This window comes from Macadamia integrifolia, chromosome 2 (genome assembly GCF_013358625.1).
Source record: "Macadamia integrifolia cultivar HAES 741 chromosome 2, SCU_Mint_v3, whole genome shotgun sequence".
NCBI lineage: Eukaryota > Viridiplantae > Streptophyta > Magnoliopsida > Proteales > Proteaceae > Macadamia > Macadamia integrifolia.
In genome coordinates this window covers 41,242,473-41,262,474 of record NC_056558.1, presented here as the reverse complement: position 1 = coordinate 41,262,474, position 20,002 = coordinate 41,242,473, and the positions used below count along the sequence as shown (strand labels likewise).

Genomic DNA, 20,002 nt, shown 5'->3' with positions numbered 1-20,002 from the left:
GAGTTATGCTCTCTTAGATTAGTTTTTTTTTTTTTTTTTTCTTCTAAATTTGAAAAAAAAGTCATAATATCACCATTTAAGAAGTGAATATTTTTTTCCCGGATAGGTAGGCCCCAAGGATAGTTGAACTCTTGACCTCTTTATTGTGAGGAGCTGGTCTTTACCATCTGAGCATCCCCTTGGGGTTAAATAATGTTTAGGCATTCGTGAACCATGATTCATGAACACAATTAAGAATGGAGACACATTTTCAACATTACCCCTACTGTTTGCTGATTTTCTTTCTCTTGATTGTTCAAATGAGGTCAGGGTTTTAAAGAGCCAAACTGGGATTCAGATCGGTCCAACCGACCCCAATCTGGATCGACCAGAATCAGTCAAGAATCAGTTGGAATCTGGCTAGCCTTACCGATTTGGTGGATCCAATCCCGATTTTTAATACCTGAATGGAATCATCTGCAAACTAAAGGCGATTATTGAAGTTTAACTCCAAAGGCAAGGACATAGATTTAGTTCACGGTATTGGTGACACTGATACTGACTTCTATCGGTACTGATTCCTGATCGAAACAGCATTTTTCATCAAAAGTATTGTAGTATTGGTATGATTCCAGATCAAAACAGCATTGTTCATGAAAGAATCATATGAATAGGCCGATACAGCCGATCCTTTTAATCTTATGGTACCTTTTCCCGGCCAAAAACCATGGCAAGGACACCATGTCAATAGGACTACAACATGCAGTAGGGACTTATCCACCCCTAAGGAATAAAATCTCCTTCTAAATTGCACATTTAAGCAAAAATTATCATTATGGAGGTAGTAAGAGACGGATTCTGATCCTCTGCAGTGCCGGAGAGCCTAGCCATATCTGACCGCTGGGAATACCCCAGGCACGCACCCATAGAGGCTCCCAGGCTGGATGTGTGCTGGGCTCCCTCCTGCCCTTGGGAGGAGCCGAATCCTGTCCTTAGCAGAATGATTCTACTCTATATCTTTCTTCTCCACCCACTATTCAATGATTCAAATACATCCTCTGATATCTGGGCTTATGTTTTGGTCTTATTGAATAGCTTCATTTCTCATATCAATCTGTAAAAAAGGGGTATACTCAGTGTACGAGACTCCTGCATTATGAGGTTTGGAGAGGGTGAGAACTACGCAGCTTTACGACGAGAATATCGAGAGACTGTTTTGACCGCTTGACCATCAGATCGCAACTTTTGTATCTTACTGTTGGACCAAGCGGACCCTAAAATATCTATCTGTATTTGTGCAAATTGGAATTCAGAAACATAATTAAGAAAATATGAAGAGACTGGGAATGCAAGATTGTTACTGTATAGCATTTGCTTTCTCAAAGTTTCATATTCTTCCAATGCCTTCCTCATATTTCTTGGCGAAAAATGCTTTCATATCAAGCAAAAGGGAAGGTAGTTGAAAGTACCTTTCAGTATCTCTGAAAGCGGAAACCCAAAATCTTCACTCTGAAAATGATTTATTGAGAAAACGAATCAAGATTACATTACATGATCATTACCCTTCTCCAACCCAAGTATCAAGCCTACTGCAGGACTGTGTTCCTCCAAGAACCACCAGGTTAGTGTACAAACCTCACCGGACAAGACACCGGATCTACCGTGCACGGCGAAAACGGGGAATGCAGTGAACTGAAAATTAACTAATCTTTCATTGTAGTTATCTTTGTTGTATTCAAGACTAGGAGAGAAAGAAGATAATTGAAATCTATAGCAAAACAAAGAAGATTACATCTCAAAAGGTTCTAATGGGTTATTGAATTGAAGTATGGGATCTGAGATACATGTTCAAAAAGTCTCTTATTGTGATCAATACAAACAGCTCCAGCCTAGAGAGACTATCCATCTATTTTGTTTTGGGAGTAAAAGAATACTATACAAACCCCCCTCCTCAAACTACAAAAGGATTAAGAATGGTATTATTCTATGACACAGCTCTGACCCTACAAAGCCATATTCCAAAGAATCATAAATCTTCTAACTTTTAGTCATTTTTTTTATTTTTCCTGTTGTTCTGATGATGAATTCCATTTGTTTGATCTACAAAAAAGAAGTTCCTCCAAGGCCATGGTGCAGGAGATTATGAGCAATGTTGTCCCTAGCATGCATGGAATTCACTGATCTAAGACAGTTCTCAGGGACAACCTCATCATCATTGAGCTCAAACTTGAGCTCTGGTTCAACTTCTTCATTCCTCATCTCACATATGTTGTGTAAGACACAACAAGCACCTAGAACCACAGGCAAGTCCTGGAGCTTCACCTCTGTTCTCTTCTGTAAACAGCTCCATCTTCCCTTCAATCTTGAGAAGGAATCCTTACCAATCCGTTGAATCTCGCCAATTTTCTCATTGAAAGCATGTTGGGTCCAGGTGAGATGCTGGTGATTATAAGGAACCAAGACCCAATCCATTAGAGGATAACCAGAGCTTCCAACAATCCAAACTCCCTTCAAGAGCCCTCCACTGGCCCTTTGGTATAGAGCAGATTTCTCAAGAACTTTGTCATCAGGCAATGAACCAGGCCATCCAATGCAGACATCTGTAAAAACCCCTCTTTGATCAACAACCCCTTGAACTGTAATCGAATAAGAAGTCTTCTGGTTACGCTCTGTGTGCCTCTTATTGAAATACGCAGAGACACTGATCTTGGGAGCAATAATTGGGATATGGGTAGTGTACATGGATCCAACCACGTTTGGTATCCCAGAAATGGATTCAAAATCCTCCTTTGTCTTCTTCACAGTCTCCTCATCGGGCCATTGAAGAAATTTGGGCATCAAAACAGTTTTAATGGCGGAACAGACCTCAAGAACCAGTTTATGACAAGTAGAAATGCCCAATCCAAACCGCTTAGAGACGAGACGAAGAGGCTCACCGGTGGCCAACCTCCATATGCAGACTGCAACTCGTTGGCGAACGGGAATCGCAGCTCGAAGCATGGTATCCTCCTTGGCGACGACCGAATTGAGCTCATCACAGATCATGTCGAAGGTAGCCCTACTCATCCGAAACGCGCGCTTGAATTCCTTCTCTGGGAAATCAGGATGGTTACATTGATCCCACCAAGCCCTTGAACGGTCCTTCACCCAAAGCCGGCGGTGACCAGTAGCAGCGCTACCAGTCGCGGCTGAGGGAGAAACCGATGGGTCGGGCTTAGATTTGGCAGAAGCAACAGCGACAGCAGCGGCAGCAGTTGCAGAGAGACGGGAACGTTTGGCACATAAGTGGGCATCGGATTCGTCCATGTCTGAGTAAGAATCTTGAAGTTGGGAGTAATAATCAAGCGTTGCCTTTGTTTTCTGTTTGTTATTGGCCTCAAAGAGCTGCTTTTCGAATTGGGTTGCTTTAGCCCACTCGTTCTGGTCAGATTTCTCTTGCTCTTCCAATAAAAGCAATGATGTGAGGATCTCCTTCAAGCCCTTCTTCCCTTCCTTTGCCTCTTCATCATCTTCATTTTTCCTCCGCCGCTTCTTGTTGTTGGTGTTAGTGTCGTTGGTGGTGTTGTTGGTGGTCGTGGTGGGAGTGGAGGTGGAGGTCGGGTTAGGATTCATTTCAGTAAGGGCGTCTTGAAATAAGCTATAGAAATAAGACAAGTCGTCTTGGGTTGGGATTGGAAAAGACGTGACTTGCATTCCGGAAGAACTCTGGTATGAAAGATGAATTTTCTTGGATAATCTGATTGAAAGAACAAATGTGAACACAGAGAAGAACCCATTGAGGAGATGAACATATTTATAGTTAGGGGCTAGAGAGAGAGAGAAGAAAGAGACGGAGAAGAAAGGGAAAGCGTGTGTGACAAAGTGTGAACGCGGTTGAAGGATGGTTCATAGGAAGACGGGTTTACTTCACTTTTTAGTATTTGTTTGTTGGCTTGTTTTGTTAGGTGTGTGAAGGAGACTTTGGATAACGCGGTTGGGGAGACTTGAGAGGACATGGAAGGTCTCAAAGCTTCAGATTTCGGCATTAAAGTATGGAAGCAAAAGATGGGGTTTGACGAAAACCAGAGAAGAATACAGAATTCTTGCCTTTTTTGTTTTGTTTTTTTTTAATTATGGAATTGGAACGCGTGAGACATGAGGAGATGAGATTTTTCCTTTTGATGGTTATACTGAAAATACCAAAAAAATAAAGAATTTGAACTTTGAAGCAGAGGACGAATCTTCTTGTCAAATGACGAAGACAATAGTAAGCATGAGTTGGATAAGGAGGGAACTGGGAAAGTTGAAGAAAAGGTTGAAGGTCCAAGGAAGTATCCAAATAGGATGAGTATGATCTGTAATTCCTTTATGGCATGTGAAATGACATTTATGATGGGTTCCTAAGCAAATTTTAAATCTTACATCAAACTTTTTTGTAACCCCTTTAGTTTTATTGTTTTACACAAATACCCTTGCCTTGTTTATTCATGCCATGACCTAGTGCAACAAGTACTTTGAGGCATGGTTCTAATTCTCCAAATGTTTCGGAAGTTTTGGCCGAATTTTTTGCATCTTGGTGGACCATGAGGTTCAGAAGTTTTGGTGGTAATTCTGACACCCAAAAATGGGGATAGAATCCGCTGATTATACGAGTTAATATCCAACACCTATCTCACCTTCTTCTATTACAAAGATAAAGAGGGATATATTTGGAAAAAAAAGGACAAGTGTTGGATGTTGGGTCGTACGAGAGATATATTTGGAAACAAAAAAGACAAGTGTTGGATACTGACTCGTATGACCAGGTTATCATACGAGTAGCTGATCCATTTTCCCAAAAGGTACTTGGTTTAAACTAGGTTTCTGAAATTTCAATCCAAATTTCGCCGAAACCCAAGATTTTGAACCTTGGTCTGAGATATCAAGTATCGGTTGGGTTGGTATTAGTATCGAGTATTAGATCCAATTTGATTGAGAGAGTATCATATCCACTAAATTTTAGATCTCACATTGTTCCTTTTCATAAACCCCCTTTTTTTTTGTTTTTTGTTTTTTATGAGTTTACTAAACTCCCATGTACTATTTATTCATGCCATGACTTAATAGAACAAGTATTGAGAGCGGCTTAGTTGCACGTATGTTCAACACATGTCGTTTTTGCTTCCAGAAATACTCCTTAAAGCATTCTAAATGATAGTGGACAAAACAAGTGTGTATTGTTGAACATGCGGTAGAACCAAACTCACAAGTATTAGTTTTGAGTTATATATAGACATGGTTCTAAGAATTGGAATCGAATTTGCTAATTTTTGGTTGAATTGGATTGGAATCGACTGGGTTCAATTCCCAATTATCGTCAATCCACACTTCAAAAATTCAAAAATTAAAAATTTTTTAGGGTTTAGGTTGATCCCAACCAATTCTGGCATAATTGAAATCAGTGGAGACCGATTTCAATGCCGATTCTCCTTCTTCGAACAAGGTGGGGAGGGTGAAATGGGAAATCTGATCCATTTGATATGTTAGGGGACTATGGATTGCTCACATATAATTTTTTTTTAACCATAAATGATAAAATTTGTGTTTATAGCAATGAAAATATTTTGAAGGTCAAAACTAGGACAGTTCTTAATCATATCAAAACCCATGAGCCAAACTTCATTTTGCTGCACAAAAAAAAAAAAAAAAAAAAAAAAAGAAAAGAAAAGAAGCTCAACCATGAGTAAGGAAAATGTAACCATTGGGGTGTCATCATTCCTTCCATCCTCTATATTTGTACAAAGTTCGAATTACACATTACACATCTATCAAAAAAATAAAAAAATAAAGTCCGAATTATACTCTACATTATTTTAGGAGTTTCATTCAACCACTAAAACTCATGGGTTAAGTGATTCTCTCTTTATTGTAGATGAAGAAAAACTCAATCCTAGAAAAAATATTGAGAAATTCAAGCTCTCTCATCTCTGTAAAAATTAAAAACCAAAATTTTCATCCTATGGAGAGGTCTGGTGGGTAGATTATGGCTGGCTCAGGAAGCAATCACTCAGTGTTTGGCCATTATATATTACCATGACAATGTTATTGTTTGATGCCTGCATCATATAACATGCCTTCTTAGGCTTTACCATGCCTGAATATGCCCCACCCTCAAAAGTCCATATCAGATTTTTGGACATCTTTATCTTGACAAGGCTTGCATTCTCCTATCATTTGTCCCTTATAAAAGGGGATTTCAATCAGATTTTGGTCCTGATAAAAAGTTGAAGGTAGAATTGCTTTTTTAACCACACATCAAATTAAGTCTAACTCAATAGGGTCTTTTGAACACAAACTACATGGGCAACTTTACCTAGTCAAATAAATAAGAAAGGCTTCATCATAGGAATTTTCTTATTGCCATTCCTTAGAATATCATATAATTTATAATTTACTTTTATTATGCTTTTTTAGTATAACACATTGGGGTAAATCATGTCATTTCATGTGTACACAAAAATGTGCAAATAATGGGATGATGATAAATCACTTAGAAATTATTTTGAAATCTTCTTTTTACCGTTGATTTCAAGAATTTTTGGGAATGAGACAAAAGATGAAATCAAAAGGTGTTAAGTTCTAAATATGCATATAGTTGTGTCGTTTATAGAGTTCGCTTACCCCTTGCTCTAATACTTCTCCTCATTCCCAGTTCTAGTCGATGGTTTTTCAGTGTTCCTTCTATAATGTTGTATTTTATGTGTGTTCATCAAAATCAACTTTTGTCTTTCTAATTTTAATCTTAGTCCTTATGTAGTTTTGAACAATGTTTTGAAATGGTTACCTGACCTGCAGCTTTATCCATCTCTATATATTTTAACACTTCCATTGTTAATGACTCTTATATCATGTGTGCCTTCAAGTTCTACTTTGGATTCCATCAATGTTTTGTTATTCATGGTGGTGCAGGAGGCAAAGTTGAGAGAAAGGTAAGGGGAATGCTCAAGGAGCATTGCTATTGAGTTGCAAATCCATTTAACTGTGGATGAATTCTCAGGAGTTAACTCAGTTGATCCCTAAACATGCAATGGCAACGAGAGCATTCTCAGGTGTAGTTAAAACATTGAATCGTTGTTGCCTTTCTAAGATTATAGAGAATGAAGTATTGCTACAAATTTAAAGTGAAACCTATGTAGGTAGACATTACCGAAATACTCGTATATCCCTAAAGCAAGCGTTGGAATACAAAACAATGTACCCCAACACGACATTGATTTGTACAAGGATCCTACTTGCTTAGTTGTTGGGATCTCAGGCATAGGAGATGTTCCAAAATCAAATCAATCAAAATCTATAGTTTCAATTTCTCCATGTATGCTTTAGAAGAGAAAACGAGAGAGGGTTTTCTGAGCAAACAACAATACAACATAGAAGAACGCACCAATGAGAAGTACTGGAATGGTTTCATATAGAAAGAGCAAAGAAGTCATTTACTCTTAAGGAGAGAGATTGATAGAGAGAGTGCTAAAGTACCCTTTTGGAGGTCAGTTTAGAAAATCATTTGAAAAAAAGGTAGAGGTTTTCACTTTCCCCACATAACAATTTGCACCTCACACCAATGTCTATCCTGAAAAAGGTATCATCATGTGAGGTCATAAACTTGTAAGAGGAGAGAGAGTAACAGATAATAATAATAATAATAATAATAATGAAACATTTGTCGCATAGTGAATTGACAGTGTGGATTGAAGGGTTAGAAGCCCCATATTCCTTAAACATCAAGTGGCTTGGATCTCTTGCAGTGGACGGATCATCATAGGTGCAAGAAAACTCGGTCCAAAAATAAATTGCACTCTGACACCGTTTGATTGCAATGGAATTTAAAGGGAAAGAAAGTGAAATTTTTATACTTTAAAAAGAAATGTTTATAATCATTATTATCCTATATGATTGTATAAATTACTTAATTTTTTTAAATCAAAGTTAATAATTATGTATTTTATATAAGGGTTTTGGATGTAAAATAAATTAAAATTTTATAGCCAAATATAGAATGATTTGAAATTGATGTTAAAGTCACATGAGTAATGATTACATATATTTCTTTTTTAAATACGAAAATTTCATTTTTCTTCCCTTTTTACTCTTTTTATAATTAAACATAACTTCTGTTATTTGTTAAAATCAAATAACATCGCTTAGGTTTCGAAGTATTTGCAAAAGAGCACTTATTCGGCTTTCCGCACAACGAGGATCCTATCAGGCATACAGTCAGAAGCGTCGTGGGTCCCACAATACGTTGGTACTAGCGTCACAACACGTTGGTAACAACGTCATCTGACATAATATTACGCGGGTTATTTCTTTTTATTTTATTATTTTTTAGGAGTACTCCGAGTAGGGCAGAGGAGCCGTGGCGGTGGACGCCGTTCACATCTCTCTGCCACAGTGTCAGTTAAGAGTATCTTTGACTGTTCAAGTCGCGTAATCATATGGGCCCTAGTCTATCGCTGACCAATGATTCGAATGTGAATGCCCAAGAGGCAGATGCGACTTGTCACTTTGTCAGCAATCGAGAAATAACTTTTGGTTCAAGATCTTCAAGTATTAACGTTGGATCGGAATCCAACAATGTATACACCGACACGTCACTGTCCGTGTGAATCGGTTCGGATTTTGGGTGGAAACTGACAGATCTGATCAAACACCTAACCTGGGCCAATTAAGGATTATTGGTGTGGCCTGTACGGAGTCCAAGTCAAACTATCAGCGTCATCATCATCATGCATTGGAAAAACTATGTGGGGTCCATATTGGCATTCCCTTCTAGTTTAATCATGTGAGATGATACTGTTCTCAGCAGTACTATTGGTTTGGCGTGCAGAACTCTCTTCCCTCGGTTAATTAAAACTTCAAAGACTAATATGATTGTTCCACTTGCATTAAAAATTTATTACCAAACTTGACCTAGCTCGACCTCATTTGAAGTACTTAAGACTGTTTAATAGAAAAAGGTGGAGTGGTTTATCTCTCTTCTCCTATGTATGAAATCGTTTTGTGATACTTTATTTGTGTGTTTAACAGGTGTTAAGTACATCTAGAATCAATTAGATTAACGAGTTTCATCAATTAATAATAAACAGTTTAGGTAGGTCGTAACCAAACCAAACTAATTGATTGATGCCTCTAATGTGCTCCCCTATGTTGCCTGCTAAGAGAACTCTCTCTCTAAATAATGAAACAACTCTATACGTTGTGAGTTATATGGTTTTTAAAATTCAGACAAACCTCTCGATTTCACATTTTAATTATCCAAAAGAAAATTCCCACACACATCCAACGTGTGGAATAAATGGTAGCAAATAAACCCTTTCTGTGACATTATCAATTGTATAGTGTAACTTAAGTATCAAGTTTGAATCCATTAGTTGAACCTTCACGAATGAAAATTTGCAATACAAGGTGACCATATTGTTAAATTGGGTCAAATGGTGATCCATAAAGGGTCAGACAAAGGACCTACGAGGGCCAATAGAGGGGCCATTGGGCTACATTTATCAGTAATTTATTCACTGATTTATCAAGAAAGGTAGGGGTAAGAGGGTCGAACCTTCTACCTTTCCTGAACTTATGCTAGAGCCCATTGTCTAACTGTTTATCATTAAGCTAGAAGCTCATTCCGAATATCTAAATAATACATGGTTTCCTCTTTTTAGTTGACCCTTTTTTAATCTATTTATATAGATGATAGTCACTAAATGATTTTTTTTTTTTTGGGGTAGGGGGAGGGGTTTGTTTGAGAAAGCAATATTCAGGAGAGCACCAATGAAGTACAATTAAACAGTATTACCATAGGAGGGTAGTTAGGTCATTTCATGTGGGAATTAAGAAAAAAAGAGATAGACATAGAGGTGCTAACTTACTCTACCCTAATGGCTTAGATAACTTTTCTCCATGTATTTGTTTTACACAAAATATCGTTCAATTGTTCAACGTGGCATTGGGGAAGTCCTTTATTAAAATCACAAAGTAATTTTAGATTTGGAGGTTGGAGTTGGCATACAAATTGGTACTAAGTGTCCAATTTTGTGTTAGGTAAAGTTTTTTTCCCAGTTTTTTTTTGTTAACCAAAGTGTCCGAGTCAGCTTACACGCACCTCGACTAATCCTCGAGGAGACTAGCACAGCAATCCACCGTCATGATCTCTACTTAAATCGCAGATGCACAGATAGAGAATCAAACATAAGACTGTGAGTCTGATCCACACAATCCTCAGTTCGCCCTAACCATCTGGGCAATCCACACGTGGGTACAGAATAAATAAGAAAATACACACACACACACACAATGCGTACGACAGAGTTCGATCCCACGACCTCCTCTCCTGGGTGCCGGCTCCACAAGCCGAACCTACCACCGCTAGGCTATCAAAAAAATGTGAATAAAAGTCGAATAGGATAACAATCTATTCTAGAATAGTTACAGGAAAAAAAAACCTATTCTAGAATATGTCAAATGATGCATTTACTCCTATTGTCACACATGTTCATTAAAGTGGAAGACAAAATAGACTTGAAATTCCTTTAAATATTATTTCGATATTTAAATAGGTCCTCAACTATTGCATTTAGGGTATCAATTTTAGGCCCACATCGACAAAGCCAGAAACTGGCCTGACCCGTTTAGTAAATGTGTCAAGCTGAAGCCCAGCCCGATTATAAACACTCATTCTCGGAGCAAAGATCATATCTTCCGGTCTCCCAATCGACTAACCCTGTATTTCAAATTCCTAATCTAAAACCCCAAGTTCTTGCCATTTCTTGCTTAGATTTTAACTAATGAGGATTTTTAGATATCCAATTTTTAATAGAAAGTGGTACATGTCTTTAACTTAATTGGACATTTTAAAGAACTTTTTAAGGCTTGTCTAAGGCCCATTTTATTGGTATTCCCCTTCAATTCTATTTAGAGATTAATTTTAGGTATGACCCGTTTAGAGTTGAACGGTCTAGTAGCTTGTCTAAGTACCATTTAGCCTAATTAGAGGTAACCCGATTAAAGCCTAACCGAATGATTATAAATAGGACCATGGCCACCCATTGTAAGCTCAATTAGTTAAACATTTAAATTGGTGTTCAAGGTATGGAGGTGAAATTGCTCAAGTCTAATCAGGCCCGATTGAGCTTATTGGTGGAGACCCTTAATTTCATTATTTGAAACGAAATTGGTTTCAACTTCTCATAAATGAGGTGAAAAAAATCATAACAAGCCCATATTTCCAAATTATGACTCTGAAATTGAAATAGAAATCATACCAAAACAACCCTTTAAAAGAAAAATTTTGTTGGAGTCAAAGTTAGTGAAAAAAAGTCAACCTAATTTTTTGTCCTTTTATGATAACATATCAAGTGAGGTAAATCTGGCATTTCACATAAGACAATGATACTCACAATGACAAGCCACTTTCAACTTATTTAAAAATTATTGAACACTATTGTTTGTTCATCACAAATAACTTTTGGATTAAGAAAAGAGACAATCAAAAGAATGTTAAGACTTCTTAATTCACCACTTAGGTGACAAGTTACACCCTCATCCAGAAGACTCAAATATCTAGCACATGAGAAAATCCAAGGATTACAATAAAGCACATCAACATAAACTGACAACTGACTTTAAGGAGGCATGCCTTTACCACTATTACATTAGAGGATATTTGATTGAATTAGTTTTTTCATATTATTGTCAAGGAAAAAGTCTCCTTTAATGGGCCACCCAATTTTTCTTTATGAAGAGTAATGTAGCAAATCCAAATGTTCGATGTTTAGGGAATGATCTGAAATGGCCACCTCTTAAATTTCATCCTCAAATTATTACCAAAAAAAAATTCCAACCTCAAATCCAATCATTTACCCTTCCATCTAATCTCATATGTTTCCATATATATCCATGCATCCTGCTATATTCTCATACACCTTTTGATAGTTATTCCTCTTGTCCACTCGGTCAAATTGGATTAAATAAAATTTGACATATGAATAGAGAAGCTAGGTGTCTAGTGGTCCACAAATTTTCAGTCAGTATGACCTATCATGTGGTAGGTCTCATGCCCATCATGCAGATTCTTTTCTCACCATTTGTATAAATGGAGACACATCAATACACAATACATATACTAATATTTGTATTTTTAGATTTTTTTTTTCCTTTTATATTGACTTATTTTAGGATTTAAATAGGAAGTGGCCTTTCACAACTTCTTAAGTAAATACTCTATGCCATATTCTATTTACATATATCTCTAAATACCTGTTAGCAGCTCATGATGCTCAAATATTATTGACATATTGACTGTTTCACTTTTTGTCCTCCTTTCTACCCTTTTTTTTTTTTTTTGATGGCAACAGACAAAGCTTTGAAAGATAGTTATTTCAACTTTTGCATAGGATCATTATTTTAGTTGGTCATTCCTAATGAGGGCCCATAGGACACTAGGTCCTCTCAAGAGTGCACACTACTAGTGATCATATGGCAGGTCTAACCATGAAGGAAAAACTAAAAATTTGATTCTCAGCCCTTAATAGTAGATGGCTCAAGATGACTATTCTTGTCCTTACATGATATTAGGATTCATCTGCTAAGAGGGGCAATAAATGTCATTTGACTCATTTAATAAGAAGAGGTTTGGCACAGACCCTTATAAGAAAGATAGGCCAAAGTTTAGTTGTTAGTAGATCAAGATTGAAGACAGGCTTGATCCAAACCTAGGATGCAAAACCTCCTTAGATTATATTTATACCAAAGAAAGGGCAAATAGGTTTTTTCAAGACCTAACTTGCTCTAAGTAATTACAAAAGAAGGACGCAACAAGTTGGGGCTAGAGTGCTTGCCACGGTTTGAGGAATCGGATTAGATTGGATTTGGTCTTGATGAATCCTGAGTCTTGGTTGATACTCTATCATAGATTGGTAAGAACGAAGGATCAAATGGTAAAAAAAAAAAGAGCTTTTAAATTGAAACCATTGGTATTTTTGTCTGATCCAGACAGTTCTAGATGATATTAGATTAGTATTGACCTTGACCAATCCCATTCTTGATACTGAGTTCTCAAATCTTGGTGCTTGCGTATCAATTGCACTTAAAAGCCATCCAATAGTTTCTTGCAACTTAAGAACAATTAGCAAACCCACAAATGCTTTCTCTTGCTTTAAATCAATTTTAAATTCTAAACAATGTTTTCTTTGTATTAGGTATTAATAATGTTACTCAAATGATCAAAGCCAGAGGAGGTTGGAGAAACTTAAAGAAGGTGATACAAGAATTCCTTTACCGTAAACCCTCTTGTTGAATCACGAAAGGTCTTTTTTTTCACCATAAATAATAAGATATGAGAGTTAATGATGAATACTAAATCCAATTATATGGTGACACCATACGGTGAAAACAAAAAACATAATCATAAATAAAAAGTCAAAGTTTTCGGTCATTGATTGAACTCTTGGAGCGATGAGTTTGATTATTAACCCCAGTTCTTTATTGTGAAATTAAAGGCCTGAAATTCCCTTCTTTGATTGACTGGAGAGTCAAATTCCGTGGTTTAAAAAAATTTCCACATCACTATGGGTGAAGAAAATATGTCATTAAGAAAAAATGAAAAAGAAAATAAGAACAAAGGAAAGAAGACAATATATGATTATATGTGATTTTAGAAAGGATTGGACAGAGAACCGAGCTGTCTAGCAGGCCAGTCTAGGTTTGATCAATCAAATTTAAAAAATAGAACAGTTGAAATAAAATCAGTGGGGAGAATTTGTGAATTGGGCTTTTCATGTAGATTATTATTATTTTTTAATTCTGACTTATTTAAAAAAAAAAAAAAAAAGTCTTTCTAACCTATTGTCTCATTTATGAGAGGGAAAAATGTTAATTTTTTCTTTTAATTTCAAAGTTGTCTTTGGTGATTTGTATATTATTGAAAGATTGAGACCGATTTGTTTAAAGGTGAAACTTAAAAAACTACTTTTCCAAAAAAAAAAAAGAAAAAGAAAAAGAATTGATCTATTAATTTGTTAACAAATTTAAAAAAAAAAAAAAAAAAAAAAAAATCAAGAGGGTAGGGCAGTAAATTCTATTGTAGAATACCCAGTCCATTATAATGTCTCTATGTGGTTGGATTTTTAGATCATCATCACACTTTCGTAATCTAGTCTATTGATAAAGTCGAAACTATCCTTTCTCATGCCAATCTGACAAGTCAATGATTATGGAGAAATGATTCCTCCATCACCATGGGTTCAATGAAACTCGATCCTATTAACATATAGTGTTATAGGAGAACCAAGATCTTATGTGTTAGTATTGACACTCCTTATCGATCTCAGGCTCTCAGTCGATATCAATATAGATAAGTTGTATCGAGACAAATCAGACCATTTTACCCCTCAAAATATTGATACCTTGTTTTATTTTTTTAACATATTACAAAAAAATACCACTAATGAGGGTATCAATCAACAAATCAGACAAATCTCCTGTTTCAACACCACTGTTACATATCAATATTAGATATCATCGATGTTGATACGTATTAATCGATGACATTGTATCCTATACTAAAGAGCAATGACATTTTCCATGTAAAAACTAAGAAGAGAGATAAACATAGAGGTGCTAGGAACCTGCCCTGGCAGCTTTTAATCGACAATATTTTTCCTAGTTTAGGCAAGTGTTATCTGTTCCCGATGAACCCCTATGCCTAAATATTGAGGTTAGTGGTAATTGCATATCCCTTTGTCAGTGGCTTAAGGGCCTCTAGCAGATAGAAAATTGTCCTTTTTTTTTTTTTTTTAACAAAATGATTCAGGGGAGGTTCCATAATCTATACTTCTGTGGGACCCTAAAATCTTCTTTATTTGCCACGTGTATCTTGAGTTTTTTAATATATTTTTAATTATTTTTAACGGTCGAAATCTTGAGGTCCACAAAGGCCAATCCACTATTTTTAAGCTATCGGAGTCCGGAGATCAGTGAAGGCCACTGAAGGGTGAAGGGATTGTTACTTTGGCCTCTGGGGAAGTAGGGGAAAGGAGATATCACGGATTCTCATTCCATGGCTTCGTCTCTTCTCAGTTCATCTCCGATTCTCTCTCTTAATTCAAACAGGGTACAGTTTTTTTTATCTTTATCCTTGTTTATTATATCAAAACATCTTAGCATTTACTCACAGTTCATCATAAATCCAAAATTCAAAACGATAGAAATGAAATAAATTTTAATTTAGGTCGAGGAATGCTTGTTTCTGAGTTCGAGAGGTTCCCATAACAATAGACTTGCAGTGCTTCCCATTTATGTTATTAATTGGAATGGCCTCGAATCTGTGGTTCAGTAACATATAATTTAAATGGGAATTAGAGATTGATAACCCTTGATTGGAATTGATTCCTTCGTTGAGATTTCCCCGAATCCATATCCCAATTTGAACTGCTTTTTTTTTTATTTATTTATAAAAGGAGAATCCCAATTCGTGATTAGGCTGATCCGGCTTGATAACTGATTGCAATTGTTGATGCGTTGTAGATCATTTTTTGTGTATGTATTCCAACGGATTACTTTCCATGTTTAGTTGGAGTTGTTTATGGAATTTAGTATTGGGATATCTTGTATCAATTGTATCCAAAGCCAATCTTATATTCAACTATCATTGTCGATCCACTAGGAAATTTGGTGTAGAAATCTTGGAGCCAGGAGAATCTAATGAAGTTAAAACATCTTCAGACTCTTTTTAACATCAATTATCATTAACACTTTTCAATGGCAGCTGGATATTCAGTAACTACCAGGGAATAAAAGCAATACAATGTATTGCAGAGCAAAGCTTCTCCAATGTTGGTCTTAATTGTTTGTGTGCTTTTTTTGATATGGCTGACAACGGAGCAATTTCCTGCAGAGAAACCATGTTGGCATCAATGTTATGTCTAGGACCATTCCATCAACTAAAAGTTACTTGCCAATTGTGAGATGTCATAAAAAGGAGAGGGGTTGTTTACAGGCAAAAGCCACAATGTCCGTTGGAGGAGTACTTGTGAAAGAATCTACTGATGCTAATGACAGTGATGGTCAGTTTTTCTATTCTTCCTTCATTATGCATTTACATACTATATGTCTATATGAATCATTTGTAAGGAAATAATCACATGTGGTGCATTAGATAAGTATCATCGAGTTAAAACGATACCAACATAGTAAGTCTGTGAAAATGATTCAGCCTACCTGAGTTTTATATGACGAAATTATAAGGAAACCCAGTGATGCATTTTTTTTATTCTTGAATTATGTCTATTTTAACTTTTGGGATATATTTATCTTAATCTAATAGTAATGTCGATTTGGTGATCCAAAATTAACTCATAGTTATATTTTGATCTGCAATTCAAGGGGAAAATTTGCATCCCAAGGCTGAGCAACAGTAAGAAACATTACTTTCTGTCACAAAATAGGTGTATAATAAGTTTTATCGTGGATTATGGTATCACATTTCAGACCATTTCTCTACCAACCTAAGATGGAGATTCTCAAGATCACTGGATCAGGAAACTGAAAAGGGATCCTGATGATCAAAATTGCCCTTGTGATCGAGTGTTTTAACGGAGAATCATTTTTAAGAATAATCTTTTTCCATCAGTTCAGAAATTGTTTAAAAAAGGATAGTACAAGAGAGAGCTTTCAGGCTAAGCAGTCTGTTTGACTTCTTCTTCTTTTTTTTTTTTTTTTTTTTTTCTTGTGACATGAGATGCCAAGTTACACTGATGTTATTGAATCACTAAACGAGCTGAGGGGGTTGGATCTCAACATTAGATGCAAGCACATGTCAGCAAATCAAGAAACTCCTTACTGGCTCATGGATCTGTAGTAAGCAGAAAATGGACTGTTTATGTTGCAATGTCAATCTAAGCAGATATACTTTCAAAATATTAACATTGAAATGTTCGTGTATGGGTCATCATTTCTTAAGGAAAATAGATATATGGCGTATTTGCAGAAACATCTCCGATAATTTTGATCAGCATATTGGGTAACACAGTTAGCTCCTTGACATACAGATAGGGTATTTGTCATAAACCAAGTTATAGACTTATAGGCGTTGGAAACTTGAAACATTTACTATTAGACAAACAACAGTTCTCACAGTGTTATAAGTACCAAGGTTTCCAAAAAACCTCTGCAGTCATACAAATGCCTTTTTATGAGTTGCAATTACAAGTCTTCAGAAGCTACTATTATTCCAGCTTTAAACTCTTTAGTTTAAAGTCCATAGCTCTATTGTTGGCAACCATGGGATCATTCGTTAATCCAACTCACCCACAAAAGGAGAACAAAAGCAAGTAAGAGGCAAAGCTTTTATGTACATAGGATGATGTCTGTTTTGTTGCTATTACCTTTCATCATTTCCCTTGCAAGGGATCTTATTGACTTGGAGTAACATACTTGCAGGAATTGGAACTGTTAGCATCCACCATGTCGGACTGCTGTGTGAAAACCTTGAAAGGTCCCTGGAGTTCTATCAAAATCTTTTGGGTATGTTAGTTTTTCAATATCACAATTTGAATACTATTTTCCTTCTCCAGGAATATCATTGATTTTTCATTTTAAAACCAGGTCTCAAGATAAATGAAGCAAGGCCCCATGATAAACTTCCTTATAGAGGTGCATGGCTTTGGGTGGGTTCTGAAATGATTCATTTGATGGAGCTTCCAAATCCTGACCCTTTAACTGGGCGTCCTGGGCATGGTGGTCGCGATCGTCATGCTTGTATTGCAATTAGAGATGTGTCCAAGTTGAAAGCCATTTTCGATAAAGCTGGTATGTCTTTATTCTTTGGTGGTCATTAACAACAGATAACAAGATTATATAACTCCTACTAATATACTCGAATCATATTTACATCAGAAGATTTCTTTTAGAGCTCTATTTCAGCCAGTGAACCTATTTCTACAATTACCACCAACCATCTAGCAGAACATGGGCTAGATTTGTAGAAATGCAACCCTAAAACGATGCAGAAGATAATGGAAAAAACAAAACAAACAATGCACACGGATTTTACGAGGTTCGGCAAGGTTGCCTACGTCCCCGGTGAGATGAGATCCTGCTTCACTATCAATGGAGAATAGGGTTACAGTGCTCGTCCTCACACCTCTCAGTATTGCTTGCTTGCATTACAGAGAAAGAAACCCTCGCTACAAATATATAGCGAAAAAAAACCCTAATCTGGATTAAACTACAATTGCCCTCAAATAAAAAATTTGAGCGGGGGGCTGCGCCCCCCTACACCCCCTGCTATGCAGGGGGGCCTCCTGCCCCCCTTGCAACCCCCACGGCCCGCTAACCGGCTAGTGGGACCACCGTCCTGCCTGTCTAGGTGCTACACCAGTACTCCCTGGATTAAACTGCGACGGAATACAAGACATCATACACCAACAAGATTTGCAGTTGGAAGGCTGTGTGTTGGAGAAGTAAAGTCACAGAGACAGTAATTCACAGAAGCTAGATTTTTCGGTGGAAGGCTGTGTATTGGAGAAATAGTCACAGAGTAATTCATAGAAAAGTCATTAACATAAGCATATTTTGCACCATGGATAACCACTGCAACAACTATGGCAGAAATTGGATTATGCCAAACTGTCCCTTGACCATCTCTTATAACAATGGCACATGTTCTGGGTTTTTCTTTTTTGTTTCTCCCATATCAAATACATGCACCTTGGATTCAAAAACTCTCTCTTGGAGAATTTTAGCTACTTGTAAATGTTGTAATTGGAAATGCAGCATACTGAAGACAATGTTAAATCAAGGGCTGCTCTGTTTTATCTTCAAACCTTTTGGCCCCTTTCACATATTTTCTCACTTTTGAAATTCCAAATGTCCCAACCAACAATATATATATATATATATATATAATAGTTTTCAAACATCTCAATAATTGAGTTGTTCATAATTTTCTTTGTTCTGTTTAGAATGGAATGTGGATGTCTTATGGGACTCTACTTTTGCAGGTGTACCATACACTCTCAGCCGGTCTGGGAGGCCAGCAATATTTGCACGAGACCCAGATGCGAATGCCTTAGAATTCACTCAGGTTTAAGGTTAACTTGTTTCAATATCAGAAACGTGAAATTGTAACATTATATACCTTTGTCTGTCTTCTCCAGTCACCGTTTGATCCTGTACATAAATAATACATTACAGAAAAGTTTCTGTTGGAATATGTATCCACGATAGGGGGAGTGTCCCCACTGTGACATGGTTATCTTAGTTACTTTCCAAGTTAGATTAGGTTGTTTACTTTCCTAGTTAGACTATGTCTTTAGTTTCCTAAATTAGAGTTAGGCTAGGATTGTCTTTCCCATTCCACCTATGATTGTACTTGGATCTATATGATGGAGGGAGACTGCCAGAGACATATCAGCTACTCCTCTCCCTTGCCGTCTCTCTTCTTCTTCCCTAATTCCTTTGTCTCTCTTCTTTCTTCTTCTTTGATGCTGGTTCTCAAATTCTACAGTTTCATATATCAAAGCCATGTTTGCTGGGCCATTAATGCAGTTGAGGCAAAAGTCATGGATATTATATTATGAACCGTTGAAGATCATTGCAAACCAATGGGTCAGACAGGCATGCGAAGTTGCAAAATTCATGGATATCATCTCAGGTTTTGCTTTGTTGGGACAGAAGAAAGTTTTGAACCTTTTTTTTTTTCTCCAAAGGAAGAGAAAATAGCATTACAAAGCGAGTAAAGTAACAAGGTTCACATTTTCAGTTTGAGCAAGAAGAGCCAGATTGTGTGCCTCAAGCACTACATTTCTGCTCATTTTCTTTATAACTACAGAATCTGAAAGCTTAAAGCTTGATTGTATATAGAGAATTGCAAACAATTCCCACGGCCATAACTTGCCATTCTCCATTGAGAGCCACTCCACCATGGCTTTTCTGACTCCTGAGTCTGTCCAGATCTCCATTTTCTTTTTCTGCAAATGCCGCCGCTCACATGTTGTCCTGCAGGATGGCTGTC

General features: G+C 36.7%; 2 protein-coding genes across 2 annotated transcripts; one reads left to right on the top strand and one right to left on the bottom strand.

Annotated features, from left to right (window-relative positions):
• Nucleotides 1–1,721: 1,721 nt before the first annotated feature.
• On the bottom strand, nt 1,722–3,905 carry LOC122093063 (protein ALP1-like). The gene has a single exon (XM_042663320.1). The coding sequence runs from the start codon at nt 3,670–3,672 to the stop codon at nt 2,080–2,082; it is 1,593 nt and encodes a 530-aa protein (XP_042519254.1). The 5' UTR covers nt 3,673–3,905; the 3' UTR covers nt 1,722–2,079.
• An 11,034-nt stretch (nt 3,906–14,939) lies between these two features.
• Nucleotides 14,940–19,441, top strand: LOC122057360. Its single transcript, XM_042619434.1, has 5 exons — nt 14,940–15,100; nt 15,884–16,052; nt 17,428–17,511; nt 17,593–17,796; nt 18,990–19,441. Exons 1-5 carry the CDS (start codon nt 15,047–15,049, stop codon nt 19,076–19,078), a joined length of 600 nt encoding a protein of 199 aa, XP_042475368.1. The 5' UTR covers nt 14,940–15,046; the 3' UTR covers nt 19,079–19,441.
• The last annotated feature ends 561 nt before the right edge of the window (nt 19,442–20,002 follow it).